At 42.5% G+C, this 21,708-nt stretch overlaps 1 protein-coding gene across 2 annotated transcripts in view; it reads left to right on the forward strand.

The window, feature by feature from the left end:
* Positions 1–21,708, forward strand: part of PCCA (propionyl-CoA carboxylase subunit alpha) — an 805,290-nt gene that overhangs the window by 278,906 nt on the left and 504,676 nt on the right. For both annotated transcript variants that reach the window (XM_073569504.1, XM_073569503.1), the window contains exons 7-8: positions 808–939; positions 19,900–19,936. In XM_073569504.1, the coding sequence (XP_073425605.1) occupies positions 808–939; positions 19,900–19,936 (169 nt within the window). The remainder of the gene's footprint in view (positions 1–807; positions 940–19,899; positions 19,937–21,708) is intronic.

Consider the following 21,708-nt stretch of genomic DNA (forward strand, 5'->3'; position numbering starts at 1 on the left):
AATCTATGGAGCATTTTATGGGGGCATAATCTATGGAGCATTATATGGGGCATATTATTCTATGGAGCATCTTGTGGGGGCATTATTAACCTTTGTGCAGCATTATATGGGGTGTATTTTGTATGGAGCATCTTATGGGGCCATCATGAACTGTATGGAGCATTATATGGGGCTCCTGATTCAATATGGATATTCAAAAACCTTTAACCTACTGATGTCTCAATTAATTTTACTTTTATTGGTATCTATTTTTATCTTAGAAATTTACCAGTAGCTGCTGCATTTTCCACCCTAGGCTTATACAATAAGTTTTCCCAGTTTTTTGTGGAAAAATTACGGGGGTCGGTTTATACTGGGGTCGGCCTATACACGAGTATATACGGTATATAATTTTTTCTTTTTTTACAAAAATTCACATGCCTTTTTCTTGAAATTGCTGACAAGTAGTAAAATGACTGATGTAATCTGCAGCCCCATTTAGTCAGGCATTTAAGTATGCCATATTTGTCAATCACATAGCTGGTACTTGACAGGAGCAGTCATCCCTGTTGGATAGTTGCATAATGAAGCACTGAAAACAAGGATTTCAATGCTTGTACAGTAGTTTTAAGTGGTCATGTCAAGCGAAATGTGCATTTAATGAATGAGCAGGATGGCCTGCCTCTAATTTTAGTTTTGTTTGCTGAGTGTCTAACCTTAATTACATTACTCTCCACATGCTCTCTTTAAAGGGTCCTCTGAAGTGTGAAACCACAGATAACACTTAATGTTTCTTTAGTAAACATAAAACCTTTATTGTCTCCACAGGCAGCAGAAAGCGTCACCTTTATTGGACCCAACACACATGCAATCCAAGCTATGGGAGACAAGATTGAAAGCAAGCTTTTAGCCAAGAAGGCAAAGGTCAACACCATCCCTGGCTTTGATGGGGTGGTCAAGGTGAGGAGTGACTTGCGGCACCGCTATTACATTTTTTGGGTGTTACAACCTGCTTTATTGTGTTAGTTGCTCTTAGGACCCTCTCAAGTCTTTTATAGAATTTACATTTTTCGTCTAGACCTAAATATCTGGCATGTTTCCTTCTCTGCAAAAACAATCATAAGGAAATGCAAAAATTCATGGACATGACCTTACAGGAAAGCAATTCTGTAGCCAAGGACATATAATAATCTTTATAATAATCTTTATTTTTATATAGCGCTAACATATTCTGCAGCGCTTTACAGTTTGCATACATTTTCATCACTGTCCCCGATGGGGCTCACAATCTAAATTCCCTATCAGTATGTCTTTGGAGTGTGGGAGGAAACCCACGCAAACACGGGGAGAACATACAAACTCCTTGCAGATGTTGTCCTTGGTGGGATTCGAACCCAGGACTGCAAGGCTGCAGCACTAACCACTGAGCCACCGTGCTGCCCATATAAGATGTCCCCTGCGTACTAGTAGCCGTTTCTCAGTCTACATCAATGCTACATCTGCAAGAGTCTCTTTAGGAGACCAGAATTGCGACTTTATCTGTGACTCAGCCTGTAATATCAGGGGCTTAGTGGGAAGCTGCATATGACTGTAGCTTGCACAATTACTCCCTTTAAGGGTTCATACATAACACAGTTAAAAAAGGAAATTGGCCCAATGTTGTTCCTGAAAAGTCGAACGATTGTCATACAAGTGGCTTGTGATTTTCATATGAGTACAATGCAATTTTTATCACCTAACATCCAAATGACATGCGAATACAAGCAGTATGCAAAGTGATTTTCAACTTTAGCTTTTACATACAGTAATCTGTCATAAAAAGATTTCAAAAGAAATATTCTTAAATACTTATATACATCTCTATAGATGGAGATATATATTTAACCCCTTTACCCCCAAGGGTGGTTTGCACGTTCATGACCGGGCCAATTTTTACAATTCTGACCACTGTCCCTTTATGAGGTAATAACTCTGAAACGCTTCCATGGATCCTGGTGATTCTGACATTGTTTTCTCGTGACATATTGTACTTCATGTTAGTGGTAAAATTTCATTCAAATAACTTGCGTTTGTAAAAAAAACGGAAATTTGGCGAAAATTTTGAAAATTTCGCAATTTTCCAACTTTGAATTTTTATGCCCTTAAATCACAGATATAGCACACAAAAAAACTTTAGTAACATTTTCCACATGTTTACTTTACATCAGCACAATTTTGGAACCAAAATTTTTTTTTTTGTTAGGAAGTTATAAGGGTTAAAAGTTAACCAGCGATTTCTCATTTTTGCAACACCATTTTATTTTTACGGACCACATCACATTTGAAATCTCTTTGAGGGGTCTATATGATAGATGATAGAAAATCCCCAAAAGTGACACCATTCTAAAAACTGCACCCCTCAAGATGCTCAAAACCACATTCAAGAAGTTTATTAACCCTTCATGTGCTTCACAGGAATTTTTGGAATGTGTAAAAAAATGAACATTTAACTTTTTTTCACAAAAAAATTACTTCAGGTCCAATTTTTTTTATTTTACCAAGGGTAACAGGAGACATTAGACTGCAAAAGTTATTGTGCAATTTGTCCTGAGTACGCTGATACCTGATGGGGGGGAACCACATACCTGGGGGGGAACCACTGTTTCGCGTCATGGCAGAGCTCAGAAGGGAAGGAGCGCCGTTTGACTTTTTCAATGCAAAATTGGCTGGAATTCAGATCGGACGCCATGTCACGTTTGGAGAGCCCCTGATGTACCTAAACAGTGGAAACCCCCCACAAGTGACCCCATTTTGGAAACTAGACCCCCAAGGAACTTATCTAGATATGTGGTGAGAACTTTGAACTCACAAGGGCCTCACAGAAGTTTATAACGTACAGTGGTACAATTAAAAAATCATATTTTTTCCACAAAAATGATCTTTTCACCCCCAATTTTTATTTTCCTAAGGGTAACAGGACCATAAAAGTTATTGTGCAATTTGTGCTGATACCCCATATGTGGATGTAAATGACTATTTAGGCGCATGGCAGAGCTCGGAAGGGAAGCACCGCCATTTGACTTTTTTGGCTGGAATTGAGATCGGACACCATGTCGCGTTTGGAAAGCCCCTGATGTACCAAAACAGTGGAAACCCCCCACAAATGACACCATTTTGGAAACTAGACCCCCTAAGGAACTTATCTAGATGTGTGGTGAGCACTTTTAACCCCCCAGTGCTTCATAGAAGCTTATAACGCCCAGGCATGAAAATAAAAAAATCATATTTTTTCCACACACATGATCTTTTAGTCCCCAATTTTTTTATTTTCCCAAGGGTAACAGGAGAAATTTGACCCCAAAAGTTGTCCAATTTGTCCTGAGTAGGCTGATACCCCATATGTGGGAGAAAACTACTGTATGGGGACACGTCGGGGATCGGAAGGGAAGTAGTGACGTTTTGGAATGCAGACTTTGATGGAATGGTTTGCGGGTGTCATGTCGCGTTTGGAGAGCCTCTGATGTGCCTAAACTGTTGAAACTCCCCACAAGTGACCCCATTTTGGAAACTAGACCCCCCACGGAACTTATCTAGATGTGTGGTGAGCACTTTGAACCCCCAAGTGCTTCACAGAAGTTTGTAACGTCCGGGCGTGAAAATAAAAAAAATCATAATTTTTCTACAAAAATTATATTTTTGCCCCCAATTTTTTTATTTTCCTAAGGGTAACAGGAGAAATTGTACCCCAAAAGTTGTTTTGCAATTTGTCCTGAGTAGGCTGATACCCCATATGGGGTAAACCACTGTTTGGGCGCATGGCAGAGGTTGGAAGGGAAGGACTTTTTCAACGCAGAATTGGCTGGAATTGAGATCAGACGCCATGTTGCATTTGGAGAGCACCTGATGTGCCCAAACAGTGAAAACCCCCCAATTCTAACTCCAACCCCAACACACCCCTAGCCCTAACCCTAATGGGAAAATGGAAATAAATACATTTTTTTTTTTTTTTAAATTTTATTATTTTTCCCTAACTAAGGGGGGTGATAATGGGGGGTTTGATTTTACTATTTATGGCTGGTTTTTATTTTTGGCAGCTGTCAAACGCTAAAAGACGCTTTTTATTGTAAAATTAGTTTTTGCATCACCACATTTTGAGACCTATAAGTTTTCCGTATTTTGACCCACAGAGTCATGTGAAGTCTTATTTTTTGTGAGATGAGTTGACGTTTTTATTGGTACCATTTTCGGGCGCGTGACATTTTTTGATAGTTTTTTATTCCTATTTTTGGGACGCAGAATGAACAAAAACCAGCATTTTAAGAATTTCTTTTGGGGGGTATGTTTTCACCGTTCCGCGTGCGGTAAAATTGATAAGGCGGTTTTATTCTTCTGGTCAGTACGGTTACAGCGATACCTCATTTATGTCTTTTTTTTATGTTTTGGTGCTTTTATGCAATAAAAACTTTTATATAAAAAAATAATAATTATGTTTGAATCGCTTTATTCTGCGAGCTATAACTTTTTAACTTTTTTGCTGATGACGCTGTATGGCGGCTCGTTTTTTGCGGGACAAGATGACGTTTTGAGCAGTACCATGGATATTTATATGCGTATTTTTGATCGCGCGTTATTGCACTTTTTGTTCGGCGGTATGATAAATCATTATTTTTTCCTTCGTTTTTATTCTTATTTTTAAGGGGTTCGCTAAAGGGGTTAAATAATGGGACAGTTTTATAGGGCGGGTCGTGACGGACGCGGCGAAGCCAAATATGTGCACTTTTATTGTTTGTTTATTTTTTATTTCCAAAAAATGAATTTATTAGGGAATATTTTTTTTTTTAATTTATTTAGCGATTTTTTTTTTTTATTTATTATTATTTTTACACTTCTTTTTAACTTTATTACATTGTCCCAGGGGGGACATAGCTGTCATGTGACAGATCGCTGATCTGTCACATCACAGATCACTGTGACAGATCAGCGATCTGTCACAGGCATAGAATTAGACTTCCTCATGCCTGCGCTTTGCAGGCACTGAGGAAGCCAGCTCCCTGCAGGCCCCCGAAGGTCCCCATCGCCATCTTGGATGCGGGGACCTGCAGGGGAGGAGACCCCCGCAGCAGCGCTGCACATTGTGCAGCTGTGAGGGGCTCAGGGAAGCACGGAGGGAGCCCCCTCCCTGTCGATGCTTCTCTCTGACCCCCGGTACACCGCGATCGTATTTGATCGCGGTGTGCAAGGGGTTAACGTGTCGGGGCGGTCTGTGACCTCCCCTGACACATTATCACAGCTGACACCCGGCCGCGGTCAGCGGCGCTCCCCCCGTGAGCGCAGCTGATTGCGCTAGACGTACTATCCCGTCCATGGGCATAGGGGCCCGGGTCCCATGGACGGGATAGTACGTCTGATGTCAGAAAGGGGTTAAAGAGGGCTGGCCCACCAGCAATTGTTTGTCTCCTGACTCTCCCCTGGCAGCAATGCATTTCTTATCCTTTTGTTCTCATCTCTTAGGGCCCCGTCCCACATATCGTTGTCGGGATCGCTGGTGAGTCGCTATCAACTTGTCAGGATCGCTGGTGTGTCACTACATGATCGCTGGTGGGCTGTCAAACAGGCAGCTTCACCAGCGATCAGAACCAGCGACGCCGAGCGGGCGCGTCGCTGTGTACGTTGGTTACCAGCGCGCTGAAGCAGGGAGCTGGTAACTAAGGTACACATCGGGTTTCTAAGCAGCGCGCGTCACTTAGAAACCCGATGTGTACCTTGGTTACCATCTCCCTGCATCAGCGCGCTTGTAACTAAGGTACACAGAGGGTTTCTAAGCACCATGCGCTGCTTAGAAACCCTGCATTTACCTTAGTTACCAGCGCGCTGATCGCTGGTCTCCCGCCTGTCACACGCAGCGATGCGTGCTTGCCAGCGGGAGACCAGCAATCAAAAAAATGTCCAGGGCTTTCCAACAACGATCAGCGATACCGGCAGGGGGGCTGGTCGCTGATAGGTGTCATACACAGCGATCTCGCTGGTGAGATCGCTGTTGCGTCACAAAACTTGTGCCTCAGCAGCGATCTCGCTAGCGAGATCGCTATCTGTGACGGGGGCTTTAGGAAGCCGCTAACTTCCCACTAACTACTGAGGGCTCTTTCCTAGCAGTGAGGTCTTTAGGCTGGGATTCCATTTTTCCTGATGTCAAAACAGAATTAGTTGTCTGGCTTTTTCTACCAGTTTTTGCTGCATAACTGTTGAGCTGGATCAAAAAATGCAATAAGTAACATTTTCTTATTCAGCTGGTCTGGTGCAACAACTGATGTGAGCCGGATTAATTAATTTATTTATTATGCATTGCTTATACACCTGGTCAAAATTGTTGGTACCACTCGTTTAATGACTGAAAAACCCACAATGGTGACAGAAATAACTTGAATCTGTCAAAAGTAATAATAAATCAAAAATCTATGAAAATTAACAAATGGAAGTCAGACATTGCTTTTCAACCATGCTTCCACAGTATTTTTAAAAAGTAAAACTCATGAAAAATGCCTGGATAGAAATGATGATAACCTTAACTTAATATTTTGTTGCACAACCTTTTGAGGCAATCAAATGATTCCTGTAACTGTCAATGAGACTTGTGCACCTCTCGACAGGTATTTTGGCCCACTCCTCAAGAACAAACTGCTCCAGTTGTCTCGTGTTTGAAGGTTGCCTTTTCCAGATGGCATTTTTCAGCTCTTTCCAAAGATGCTCAATAGGTTTTAGGTCAGGGCTCATAGAAGGCCACTTCAGAATAGTCCAATGTTTTCCTCTTAGCCATTCTTGGGTGTTTTTAGCTCTGTGTTTTGGGTCATTATCCTGTTGCAAGACCCATGACCTGCGACTGAGACCAAGCCTTCTGACAAAGCAGCCCCAGAGCATAACAGAGCCGCCTCCATGTTTCACAGTAGGGACAGTGTTCTTTTCTTGATAGAAGTATATTTAGAATTGAGTCCTCAGTGGTTGATACCTTTTAATGGCTAACTTGATATGCTTCATTTTTTCGTCTGTGAACATAGAACTGATATGCTTTGCCAAAAAGTTCAACTTTTGTCTTGTCTATCCATAGGACATTCTCCCAGAAGCTTTGTAGCTTGTCAACGTTTGGCAAATTCCAGTCTGGCTTTTTTATGATTTTTTTTTTTTTTCCCCCCAACAATGGTGTCCTCCTTGGTCGTTTCCCATGAAGTCCATTTTGGCTCATACAACGATGGATGGTGCGATCTGACACTGATGTTCCTTGAGCTTGAAGTTCAACTTTAATCTGTTTAGAAGTTTTTCTGGGCTCTTTTGTTACCATTTGTATTATCCGTTTCTTTGATTTATCATCAATTTTCCTACTGCAGGGAGGTTGGCTACAGTCCCATGGAGCTTAAATTTCTGAATAATATGGGCAACTATAGTCACAGGAACATCAATCTCCTTGGAGATGGTCTTGTAACTTTTACCTCTAACATCTAATATATAAAGCTCAAAGTGTGTGTGTGTGTGTCCGGGATAGGCATCTGCACCGTCGCAGCTACAGCCACAAAATTTGGCACAGTCACACGTCTGGACCCCGAGAGCGTCCTAAGCTATGTGGTGAGGCGAAATTTTAACCCCGCGTGTTCCAATTCACCAAACAATTTTGCCCCTATCTACATACTGGGGAAAAAGTGTGTGTGCGTCAAGCCCCGCCCCTCATTATGATGTCATAATGCCCCTATCTACATAATGGGGAAACAGTGTGTGCATATCAAGCCCCGCCCCTCATTATGATGTCACAATGGTTGCCATGGCGACGCTGATGTCATCAAGCCCCGCCCCTCATTATGATGTCATAATGGTTGACTATGGGATGGAGGATGTGTGGTTGGTATATGGGCACTGGACTATAGGATGGCGGATATGTATGATGGGTATATGGGCATGGGACTATGGGATGGAGGATGTGTGATGGGTATATGGGCACTCGACTATGGGATGGAGGATATGTATGATGGGTATATGGGCACGGGCCTATGGGATGGAGGATGTATGATGGGTATATGGGCATGGGACTATGAGATGAAGGATGTGTGCTGGGTATATGGGCACTCGACTATGGGATGGCGAATATGTATGATGGGTATATGGGCATGGGACTATGGGATGGAGGATTTGTGATGGGTATATGGGCACGGGCCTATGGGATGGAGTATGTGATGGGTATATGGGCACAGGCCTATGGGATGGTGGATATGTATGATGGGTATATGGGCACGGGACTATGGGATGGAGGATAATTATAATTTGTTGTAACTAACCACAGTTACCGTAGTTACTATGCCCGGGCAGCGCCGGGCTCTTCAGCTAGTTTGTCTATAATTTTCTTTCTAATCTCCTGAGACAATTTTCCTTTGCTTCCTCTGGTCCATGTTGAGTGTGATTACACACCATGTCACCAAACAGCACAGTGAGTAACTGTAGCCCTCTATACAGGCCCACTCACTGATTCCAAGATTGTAGACACCTGTGATGCTAATTAGTGGACACACCTTGATTTAACATGTAGCTTTTTTCACATTATTTTCAAGGGTACCATCATTTCTGTCCAGGCCTATTTTATGAATTTTATTTATTTTTTTTTAATTCTGTGGAAGCATGGTTGAAAAGCAATGTCTGACTATCATTTGATCATTTTCATAGATTTTTGTTTTATTTATTACTTTTGTCAGATTCAAGTTATTTCTGTCACCATTGTGGGTTTTTCTGTCCTTAAGCGAGGGGTACCAACAATTTTGGACATGTGCATATATAGCGCTATCATATTCTGCAGCACTGCTTTACAGACTTGATCATCGCTGTCCCCAATGGGATCACAATCTATATTCCCTATAAGTATGTCTGGAGTGTGGGAGGAAACCGGAGAACCCCAAAGAGAGACACACAGACACGGGGAGAACATACAAACACTTTGCAGATGTTGTCCTTCTATAGAACACTATAGGATCAGTTGTCATGTCAGTTTAACGCTTCTGCATTTGTAGTTTGCTGGTGGGGAAAAATGCCAGATCAGTGGAAATGGAGATTGGTGGATGAGGAAAAATCCAATATGCTAAATGACTTTTGTGAAGAAACCAGATTGTATCTTAATTTCCCAGACAACCATGTTTTTGTAAACCCACAAGAATTGACTTTTTATCTGTATATTGGTTTGTGGATTTAAGTGTTTGTCTGGTGGGTCAAGAAGACAGACTTGCATATCATTTAACATACCGTGTAAAGGCCCCGTCTCACATAACGAGATCGTTAGGGAGATCGCTAAAACGTTATAAGTTTTATGACGCAACAGCGACCTCGCCAGCGATCTCGCTACATGTGACACATAGCAGCGACTGGCAATATCGTGGATCGTGCTCGAATGCCCTAGGCCATTTTTTGATCGTTGGCGTCCCGCTGGCCAGCATGCATTGCTCTGTTTGACGCCGACGAGCGACCTTGTTGGCGACGCAGAACTCAGGGACGCAGGTGTGAGTCGTCAGTATAGCTGCTGTGTGACAAGGTTCCAATGACCGCCGAGGTCGTTATACAGATCGCCGTATCGTTGCTGCGTCATTGAATAGATCTACCTGTTTGACAACTTACTAGCGACCATGTAGTGACGTATCAGCGATCCTTATCAGGTCGTATCGTTGTCAGGATCACTGGAGCGTTGCTGTGTGTAACTGGACCCTAAGTCTGTAATAGTACTTGTAGATGGACTTCGAAGGTAGATGGGGAAAGGCTGTGAGGATGAAGTGAAGCACACTGGGTAACTTTAAATATAGCTTACATGTCACAAGACACAGAGAGAGCATTGGGAATCTCATCTCATGACACAGAGAGCTACCAGTCGGGCATTCTGCACAACACTCAACGGATGAGAAGACTGCAGCCAATTCATCATGGTACCATCACGAGGGACACGGATCTATGATTCTAAGGGTAACAACCTAGCAGTTTTCGGCTCCGGTTGGAAGAACACCGATCTGATCAAGTGACCATCTTGGGACCATGGATATGTTTGGAGAAAGCCAGGTTTTGGGACCCGCTGGTTGCCTGGCTCCATGGAGATGGTCGGTTAAGCCAGGTGGTGACTCTCGTGTCTACTGGCTTTCGACCTTGTATGGACTGTCACCTCCCTACGCTTGTCGTTATTTCTTCTCTGTGTGTATATCACAGGTGGAATAGCAACCCTTGGAGCTGTGATGTTGTGTCATCTGGCTTTGGACCTTCTACGGACTCTATGGACTGTTCTCGGTCATCTCCCTACGGTTCTCAATATCTCTTCTGTGTCTATATCACAGGTGGAATAGCTCTGACGTAACATCTACTTTTATCCAGGCGAGTCAGCGGAAGGGTTAGGCCCTGTAATGTGCACCATGTTGGGGGTAATTGCTGAGAGTGTTCTGTTTGCTATTGGGTGTTGTGGTTCAATAAAGTATTGCCACACTGTTGTACCCTAACCCTGTGTTGTCTGTGTAGTAGGTTGCCCACAGGGAGATAGAGCGGGCGTTCAGTGGTATGAGCCCTGGTCCATGCATCTTGCTAAAGACAGCCGGGCCAGCGGACGTGAGCACCCACTGACCCCATTTCTCCACAACTTTTTTTCAACAGTATTTACACAAGAAAATCCCATGACGTATAACATGATGAATGATAAAAAAATTCTCCATTAAATGTCACCTGCCTAACCCAGCACGAAATTCGGCGGCGTCTAAAAATCACTAAAATTGAGAACTCCCTGGGCCTGGATGGGATACACGCCCGAGTACTGCAGGATTAAGTACAGTCATAGACCATTATTTTTAATCTTTAAAGATTCCATAATAGGGTCTGTACCATAGGACTGGCGTATAGCAAATGTGGTGCCAATATTCAAAAAGGGGACAAAAGCTGAATTTGGAAATTATAGTCCAGTGAGCTTAACCTCTACTGTGGGTAAAATTATGGAGCGTTTTCTAAGACATACTATACTGGAGTATCTGAAGAATAGCCTCATGACCCAATATCAATATGGGTTTATGAGGGACCGTTCCTGTCAGATTAATCTGATAAGCTTTTATGAAAAGGTAAGTTCCGGACTGGACCAAGAAAATGCTGTGACGTGGTGTACATGTACTTTTCAAAAGCTTTTGAGACGGTGCCACATAAAAGGTTGATACACATATTTTCCCCTATCCCCATTTTTCTCATTTTATGTAAGTGGGTTAAGAGTTGGCTCAGGGATAGGAAACAGAGGGTGGTTATTAATGGAGCACACTCGGACTGGGTCACGGTTAGCAGTGGGGTACCACTGGGGTCAATATTGGGTCCGCTTCTTTTTAACATATTAATGACCTTGTAGGGGGCATATAGAGTAGAATTTCAATATTTGCAAATGACAATAAACACTGCAAGGTAATCAATACAGGGGAGGATAATTTTATATTACAGGATGATTTAAACTAGAAGCTTGGGCTGATAAATAGCAAATGAGCTTTAATGGGCATAAATGTAAGGTCATGCACTTGGGTAGAACTAACAAGATGTATAATTATGTGCTTAATTGTAAAACACTGGGCAAAACTGTCACTGAAAAAGTTAGTGGCCAGTGTCAGGCAGCTGCTGCAAAGGCAAATAAAATAATGGGATGCGTTAAAAGAGGCATAGATGCTTATGAGAACATAATTTTACCTCTATATAAGTCACTAGTGCGACCACACTTAGAATACTGTGTACAATTCCGGTGTATAAGAAAGACATAGCTGAACTGGAGCGGGTGCAGAGAAGAGCGACTAAAGGGGGTTTTACACATAGCGATATCGCTATAACGTCACCGATTTTGTGACGTTATAGCGATATCGCTATGTGTGATACTTACCTCCGACCGGCTCCCTTGCTGTCCATCGCTGATCGCGCGAGAATGTCCAGCTCCATTTCTCGTCGTCAGCTTCCTGCTGGGGCTTCCTGCTGTGACGACGAGCGACGCGTGGAGGCGGGCGGGAGGACGTCAGGATCGCTGTGTGTGAAAGGTGAGTATCGTGCGCTGCGTCGCTGCTGCATCGCTGTGAGATCTTTCTGTGTGAAAGCTCACTAGCGATCATTTAGCAATGCACCAGCAATCCTGACCGGGTTGGATCGCTGGTGCATCGCTAAATGTAAAAGGGCCTTAAGGTTATTAGAGAACTGGGGGGTCTACAATACCAAGACAGGATATTACACTTGGAGTTATTTAGTTTGGAAAAACGAAGGATTAGGGGTGATCTTATTACAATGTATAAATATATGCGCTGACAGTACAACAACCTTTCTAATGATCTTTTTACTCTTTGACCTGTGACGGGGACAAGGGGCATCCTCTATGTCTGGAGGAAAGAATGTTTAATCACAGACGCAGATTCTTTACTGTAAGAGCAGTGAGACTATGGAACTCTGTCATATGATGTTGTAATGAGTGATTCCCTACTAAAATTTAAGAAGGGACTGGATGCCTTTCTTGAAAAGTGTAATATTACATGTTATAAACACTTGTTTCCTTGATATTGCGTTGATCCAGGGAGCTAGTCTGATTGCTGTATGTGGATTTGGGAAGGAATTTTTTCCCTTCACCCATGACAGCACCACCTGAGAGAGGGATCCGCCCCGCCAGGACAGGAACCTACTGAGACATAAGGGGCGGCACCTCTCCCCCGCTTCAGTTGGGTTCCTGTCCTGGAAGGAATCCCACTGTGGCGGTGCCTGTCATGGGCGAAGAAAAAGATAAAAGACCCAGGCCCGTCCCGGCGCGGGAAGAACAGGTAGCTTACCTGTAGCGCCGGCCGTCGGGTCCTGGAAGCGCAGTCCCCGGGGTCCCTGGGGCTCCGGGTTCCTGCGGGCGTGGATGGGATCCCGGTGGCTCCGGGAAGCCCCCACCGCGCCGCCCTCCCCTCGCGCACGCTGCATCTCGATCCCTGTGGTAGGGGAGAGACGCTGGCGTCTTCCGGCCGCTGACGTCAGCGGCGCTTGGAATGCTGGGTGCGCCGGCTGACGTCAGCAGAAGGCGACGGTGTAATGGCCGAGGGAAAATCCATGGGCAGTGGACTCGTTGCACATCCAGTGGAACTTCAGACTGGCTTACGCGTTCCCCCCAGTAGCTCTGATCCCAACTGTGGTAAGAAAAATCAGAAACGATCAAGCCAGGGTGATTCTAATAGCTCCATTCTGGCCAAAAAGGCCCTGGTTCGCTCTGCTACGGAAGATGTCCCTCTCCGATCCATGGGTTTTGCCAGAAATCCCGGACCTACTAGCTCAGGGTCCAATATTGCACGCTCAGGTCAAAGGATTCCATCTGACGGCGTGGAATTTGAAAGGTCGCTTTTAATGGATAGGGGGTTCTCCCCTGGGCTGGTGGCCACTCTGCTAAAAAGCAGGAAACCGGTGACTACTAACATCTACGGCAGAACATGGGATAAGTTCCTACAGTTCTTGGGTAAGCCGTTAGGAAAAGAACCCCCGATTAGGGCCATCCTAGAGTTCTTACAATCTGGGTTGCAGATGGGGTTAGCAGTAAACACACTTAAGGTTCAGGTGTCGGCGCTAGGGGCGCTCTACAATTGCAAACTGGCATCAGAAAGGTGGATAGCCAGATTTATTAAATCCTGCCATAGAGCTAAGCCTATTCCAATACCCAGAATAGCCCCCTGGGATTTAAACCTGGTGTTAGAAGCCCTTACAAAAGATCCGTATGAGCCATTACATCAGCTACCCCTAAAGTTCTTGACCCTAAAAACAATCCTGTTAGTAGCCCTCACATCAGCCCGCAGGATAAGCGACTTACAGGCTCTCTCAGTAAATCCTCCTTATACGCAAGTCTTTCAGGATAGGGTAGTATTAAGAACAGACCCCAGTTATCTGCCCAAGGTAGTATCAGATTTCCATCGGGGTCAGGAAATTGTCCTTCCATCCTTTTGCGAAAATCCAAAAAATCTGGGGGAGGAAAAATTCCATAGTCTGGATGTTAAAAGGGCTCTCGTAGAATATATATCTGCCACTAGCCAGTGGAGGAGGTCACAGTCCCTATTCGTAGCTTTTCAGGGTGCCAGGAAGGGCTATGGGGTTTCAAAAGGGACTATTGCTAGATGGATTAGGGAAGCCATTAGTGTAGCCTATTCAGCTAGTGGTATCCCGATTCCTGACGGCATCAAGGCTCATTCCACCAGAGCCGTGGCGACCTCCTGGGCTGAAAAGGCAGAGGTATCAATCGAACAGATTTGTAAGGCCGCTACCTGGGCCTCACCTTCAACCTTCTTTAAGCACTATAGATTAAATCTATCCTCCTCTGCTGACTTAACCTTTGGTAGAAGGGTGCTGCAAGCGGTGGTCCCTCCCTAAGGTGTTTCGAAGTCTCCAAAAATCTCTCAGGTGGTGCTGTCATGGGTGAAGGGAAAACCACCATGGTTACTTACCGGTAGCCGGTTTTTCCGGAACCCATGACAGCACCCGTACATTCCCCCCCTTTTTCACTGTATGGGTGTGCACAACTAGTAGGGTGTTTTGAGTGTTGTGGTGTTGGATTAAACATGTAACTAACCGGGAAGTCCTTTCAATGCTCTGTAACCCAACTGAAGCGGGGGAGAGGTGCCGCCCCTTATGTCTCAGTAGGTTCCTGTCCTGGCGGGGCGGATCCCTCTCTCAGGTGGTGCTGTCATGGGTTCCGGAAAAACCGGCTACCGGTAAGTAACCATGGTGGTTTTTCCCCAATGTGATGCTTACTGTTTGCCACATGGGTTTTTTTTGCCTTCCTCTGGATCAACATGTTAGGGAAGGTTAGGATAGGATATAGGTTGAACTAGATGGACTAAAGGCCCTGTTGCACATAACGATGTCCCAGCGATCCCACCAACGATTCAACATGATGGGATCGCTGGGACATCGTTAGGCTGATCGCTGGTGAGCTGTCACAAGACAGCCCCTCCAGCGATCAGGACCAGCGTCACTGGATGCTGGTTTCTAATGTAAACATCGGGTATCTAAGAGCCGTGCGACTCCCTGGATACCCGATGTTTACATTAGAAACCAGCGTCGCTGATCGTTGATGCGTGCTGGCCAGCGGGAGACCAGTGATCGAAAAATGGCCCAGGCCGATAGAGCACAATCAGCGATAACCGGCAGGGGGTCGGTCGCTGATCCCAGTCACACACAGCGATCTCGCCGGCGAGATCGCTGTGTGTGACGGGGCCTTCAGTCTTTCTTCAAACTTAATAACTGTTACTATGTCTTATCTGTAAGGGGGATTCTGGAGAGATGTCTTTTGGACACCCACAGTCTTAGGGCTCATACTCGCTTGCGAGAGACTCGCATGATTCTCACGCAAGTCTCTCGCATGAAAACCCGGCACTGGGACCGGAGCGTGCGGCTGCATAGAAATACATGCAACCGCATGCTGCGGTCCCAGTGCCAGCGGCATTGCCAGGTTTTTGTGCGAGTGTCGCAACTGAGTATGAGCCCTTAAGAGCAGAGCCACTCTGAGATTGGCCATACACATTAGATGGCTGTTGGCCGAAAAATGCTTTGGCTGATCATTTGGCTGCCACCCATCTCAACTGACCCTCACTTACACAGGAGCACACTCTCCCGAATGCTCCTGTTTTCTCTTTGAGAAATCCGCTTTTTAACACATCTGCCGTTGGCTTATCTCAGAGAGAACATAGCGATTGGCAGTCTGAAATCAGAAAAACACAATCAGCATCTTTCCTGACCATCAGTCACCGTCGGTGGGTTCAGCTAACTTTGTCCTAATGTGTGAAGGGTCTCTTAGTTTCTTGTGCTTTGGGCAAACCTTTATGAAGAAACCAGTTTCATGTATTTTGCCTGTATGTATATGTGGTTTTAAGGAAAAGTAAAGCAGTAAATGCTATAATTGAGCAGAACTAAGCCAAGTTTAAATCTGCACACCTATCATTATATAAAAGATTTCAAATGAAGAAAAATGATTGTAATTAAATACACATCCTGAAAGCTTAAATTGACTTGGTGATTATCAGTGGTAATGGGGAATTTTCTTGTGGAATGTTTAACTACTTATTTTGTTTGCCTAAGCCATGATAATATTTGCCATGCAACGCTCATTTTGAATTTTTGTCTAATTTCCATGCCTGATTAATTTTGCACATCACTAAGAAATGAGCAGCTAATTGCAAATTAGGATTGTGTGTATATGATAATTCCTGTTTAATGTGGTTGTACTATTGCTAACTGTGTCAGGATTTGTGACATTTCCATCCTGTTTAACTGCTGTAATTATCTTTTGGGCATCTGCCATAACTAAAGGTAAAAAAGGAACGTCCTTGAATTATTTTTGTATGCTCCTTTTATTGTTTCTGAAAACAAGTGTTCAACTAGGATTCTCCATACACTTGGTTAATCTTTTTAAATATTTACAATTATTTACATATTGGATCTATTCTGGATTTTTTTAAAGGCCTTTCTATTGTCTTTTTGATGAATCAAGCTGCTTTTAGCTGTGCTTGCAGTGCTGCTGCAGATCATCCTATAAATCTTATTAATGAGACAAAGGAAATGAGGAAAAAACCATAACACTCACCTGATTCGTTTTGCACCTCTGTACGCAAGAGGGCTGCTTTCCTTGATGAACATCCAGAGGGGTCATCACATGAGCGATGAACCTGCAGGTGATCGGCTTCCTCATTCACACTTTGTTAGACTGGTCTCAAACTAAATGCGGATGCTGCAGCCAATCAACTGTCACTGAGCGGCTGCAGTGCTCACACAACCGCTGGACGTTGATACCAGGAGGATTCAGAAATGAGAGCATGGAGGAGCGTAAATATTGTGTTTTTTTTTTTTTTTGTTTATTTTTGGACCCAGTAGTAAATGCTTGAAAATTTTTGTATGACCACTTGCTATATTAAAAGCTTAGTTCCTAATAGAGATAGATAGATATATATATATATATATATATATATATATATATATATATATATATACACACACACATCCTTATTTATGACGTATTAAAGAAATTACACAATGTATACATTGCAATTTTAATCTATTTGCAATAAGATGTGATACTTGGGAGAGAAAACAGTAAGATGTGATACTTGGGAGAGAAAACAGTATTATCGAATAGCTTGAGGCGATAACTATATAAAACTCTATTCAGACATCTATTTTTCAGATATTTGTTCTTTCCGTGTTTTCCATGATTGGAAAATATACCTATTGAAGTCCATGGGGGCTGTTCACATGTCTTTGACATGTCTGTTTTTGATCTGAGTCACAGATCGAAGTCATCCACACAAGTGTATGAATGTATGAAAATCACAGACTGCACACGGATGTAATCTGTGTGCAATACAGGTGCTGTCTGTGATTAAAATTGTAAGGCTGCGTTCACACGTCGCTTTTTTTTTGCGTTTCGCGGCGTTTTTAATGCGCGATGTTGCCGTGAAAACGCACAAAAAAGGCATCCCATGCAATCCTATGGGATTCCGCAATGCTGTGCTAATGCTGCGGATTTTACCGCGGCGGAATCGCTTCGCGGAAAAATACGCAGCATGCTCATTATTTTGCGGAATCGCGGCGATCCCGCACCCAAAGGATTGCATTGTTGACGTCGCGGTCTCGCAATAATGTAGCCGTCCCTATTCCTCGCGAGACCGCTACATTATCGCGAGACCGCGGCGTCTTCAAAGGTCTCTCAAGGCATTACTGGGAACGATAGCATCGCTGAGGCCCGGGAAGCCTGCGCGTGACGCCGGAAGGTGAAAACACCATTTTTTATTTTTTGATTTTTTTTGCATTTTAACATTATATCTTTTACTATTGATGCCGCATAGGCAGCCTCAATAGTAAAAAGTTGGTCACACTCGTCAAACACTATGTTTGACGAGTGTGACCAACCTGTCAATCAGTTCTCCAAGCGATGCTACAAATCGCTTGGAAAACGCTAGCTTTCTGCAAGCTACAAACGCTTGCAAATCGCTAGTTTTTCCGTGGGAAAATCGCGGGAATTTAAAATGCGATTTTCCCGCTGAATGGAATTCCGGAATTCTCGCGGTAACTTCCGCGAGAGTTCCGCTACGTGTGCACATAGCCTAATGGGTAGAAGTGAAGCAGGTTTTTTTTTTTTTTTCTAATTTGGACATATGAGAAAATCATTGGTAAAAATGTGGTCCAGCCCACTGATGGTAAAACTGGGATCCAGCAAATGGATGGAAATGTGTTTTTTTTTGTGTGCGTGAAAAAAATCTGATTTTTAAATGAGGTTTATAGTAGAAAAACCCCCAAGGAAAAGGCAAAGAATACAGTTTTACCTATTCGGCATTTATTGGTGTCTGATGGACAGCCATGCCTGACTATTAGTTGCTTGATGTAATGAAACAAGACAATGAAAATAAAGCTTGTATAGTATTTTTGTGTGATTTTCTCAAAATGTCTCTTTATTTTCTATTATTAGACAATTTCCTCACCTAACTATAAATTGGCTTGCTAATTGCGTTTTCCCAGCACAATCAAATTTGCAAGCAAAAAGAAATTCAGAAAGTTCTCAACTTGTGCTCTAATCACGCCTCTTCATCAGTCATTGCTGCATATTGCTGGAGAGGGTCTAATTGTCTGCATTTGGAAGCTTTAACACTTCCTGACAGAGAGGCTATTAAGGGGAAGTATTCTCGCATAACTGTCACAGGCAAGAACAAAGGTCCTTGCTACTCAATGTGTACAAACCACTAACTTTCTTAAATGACCCCCTATTCATGAATCTCATTCCTTTAAGCCAACATCCCATAGAAAGAAACAAGGTGTAATAAAACAGTAAACCTATACATTCTTGTAAGGGAATTTATCTATGGTTTAAAAACAATTGTTATTTTGTGGACAAAAAAAAAATCTCATTAGCAGATGTGAGCGCTCAGAGTAAAAGGACTTAAAGCTAAGGTTGCTCTTAAGACTGCTTTGAACTTAACAAGCACAGATTGTGGAGCAGACTAGTTAATGAAAGGAAATTAAATTTTTTGCCAACTTCCCCTGCAAGGGTCCTTTTACTTCAGGAGCCTAACACAGTAGTGAAACTTTTTTTTTCTCTTGAGACATTTTTATATCATCTAAGGAGGAAAAAAATGTACATTAATAAGCTTATTTCTTGAAAAAAGTCTGAAAAAATTTCCTAGTGTATTAATATAAAATATGTGCATTTAATTAGGATCTCTTAGACGTGTATGCATGTGTGTGTTTAATAAATATATATAATTGTGTGTATGTATCTGTTTTTTTTTTTAAGTATATCATTATGAATATATACATATTGATTTAGACTGAATATAATTTTATTTTCAGTTTTTCTAAAAAATTTTTTACACATGCCATTTATTTGATTTCCATACTTTTATGGCGGATGGTATCACCAATCAACCTGCTTCTTGTATATTTGCGCTCTTTTACTTACTTTTACCAGCTACTGATTGCTGGACAGAACAAACAGCATCTGAAACAATAGAGAATCGTCTCCCCCTGCTGACAGCTTCATGGAAAGCATGACAGGCAACCAGGAGAGGAGACCGAAACAAGCTTTCCCCGACAAGGATTAATGCCCTGATTTATGGCCCATTATGGATTGTAAACTCTGAAATTTAATCACTTCATTTCGGCCACTGCAGAAGGCCATTTCTCAGTGGCAGCATGGCTTCCTGTCAGCTGATTGGATGGCGCTCTGAGTTTTCCTCTGCCACTAAAATAATGATGAGGTAGAATTTACATTCCACTTATGGTATTAATTTTACATTCCTCTGAATGAACAAGGTCACAAGGTTGTAAAATCAAACATTAAATGAATCGGAGGAGACAGTAGTGCAATATATGACTGCCCTTAGGACACAGTGCAATGGCTGATGGGATTAACGGGAGTCTCATTTCCTGCTTTTACAGGATGCAGATGAAGCTGTCAGAATTGCAAGGGAAATTGGTAAGTTCTTAAATTAGCTATGGTGGGATTTGTATGCCTCTTAGCAGACATGCTTGACTAAATTAAATGTGTAATAGGTAATCCCTATAGAACAAATAATATTTTAATAGTTTAAGATCTCATTTGCCCATGGCTTTTGAACTACCTAAGTAATGGCTCCTTATTTTTCTTCTAACACCCACATGCTATATTTGCAAATCATACAGAAAAGTTTTAGAGGTTTTTCTGTAGGTCATTTAAGAATGGTTTACTTTTGGTGCCATGTCATAAAATATTGATCTCTAATCATAGAGTAGTAGAAATATAAATAATATATATATATATATATATATATATATATATATATATATATATTAGAGATTGTCATCAGATAATGCTTTAGTCTAATGCTATTTGTCTACATTTCTTCAAAACACTCAGTGAAGTGAAAACAGCTCCATCAAAAGGCATTCCAAAAACAAGATAAAGAGAAAAAAAACACCTGTTAAAATTTCCTCTGGTCCCACTGTTTGACAGCAGCAGCCAATCATTGATTCTAGCATTAATGCACCGTGCTTACTGGCATCACCAGTATGGGCAATGATTGGCAACATCACCGCTGGTATGTAAACAAAAGCCAGCATGGGACCAATTGAGTGTCAATACTAGAGCGGTGGCTTTATAGGGTTCAGAATGTGATTTTTTTTTTTTTTTTTTCTTGTGTTCCTGTTACAGTTAACATTGTAGTACACCACAATGCAGAAGTATTGCAGTGCTGTACCTGCAGTCAAGCCAATGTTGGATCCAGTCTTTTAGGAGAGAAATACATAGAAATGTATAAGTAAAAAAAAAAGTTAATTTTTTGTCACCCTTCACCCCTTTCCCACCCCGAAAAACAGTAGCATTTTTTTTTTCAATACAATATATTTTAAATTTATGGTGCTATTAAAAAAAAGTGTCATTAAAAAAAATATCTTTTGCATAGATCAGCAATATAAGATAAGTAGGGGTCCGGCACCCATCCAAACAGATGTTATCACATCTGCACAGCTCTGTACAGTTTAGTTAACGCTGACGGCCCCTGCAGGTCATCTTCTAGTCTCTTCAATAGAGGCCGATCCTCAGTACCTGGCCGCAGTCACTAAACTTTATGGATTTGTGCTGTTTTGCTATGTACATCCAACCACTGCAGATGGTGAGAACAGCTGATTGGTGAGAAAGAAGTACAGATGAGCCAACCCGAACTGTAAAGAGAGACTCTTGCGATCTAGCAGGATAAGGTCAGTTCTCTGTGAGAAACAGCTGGGGAGCCTTATGAGAAGTCAGGAGTGGTTTATTATACTTCTCTCATCCTGTCCTATAGCACTCTCTGAGCATTATATACTGAATAGAAACAACTGCACCACTAACGTTTCTTTATGATCTGACAATCATATGATCGCTTGTTCTCTCACATATCAGAGCTTCTGGGTCCTAGTATACCCTGATCAACCCTACCGAGGACTTCGGTCACTGTAGTGGGCTGTTTTCTCTCCCTGTGACTTGGGATACTATGGATGTTCCTTTTACAGTGGGAAAAATTAGTAAAGAAAAAAGTGTATAATGCATATTTTTATTTAAAAAAACATTTTTACTGTATTTTTTTTACAATAAAAAATAAACCTTTAGCCTTTTTTGCTATAATTGTGATGCAAAGAAACTAAAAAATCTAAATTGCATGGTGATTTATATGCATCTCAAACAGAGGCAAAAATAATACAATTAGTGAAAAAAATAAAGTTAGGGCTGCAGAT

This window comes from Dendrobates tinctorius, unplaced genomic scaffold, assembly GCF_039654945.1.
Source record: "Dendrobates tinctorius isolate UK_male_01 unplaced genomic scaffold, ASM3965494v1 ptg000026l, whole genome shotgun sequence".
In the NCBI taxonomy this organism is placed as follows: domain Eukaryota; kingdom Metazoa; phylum Chordata; class Amphibia; order Anura; family Dendrobatidae; genus Dendrobates; species Dendrobates tinctorius.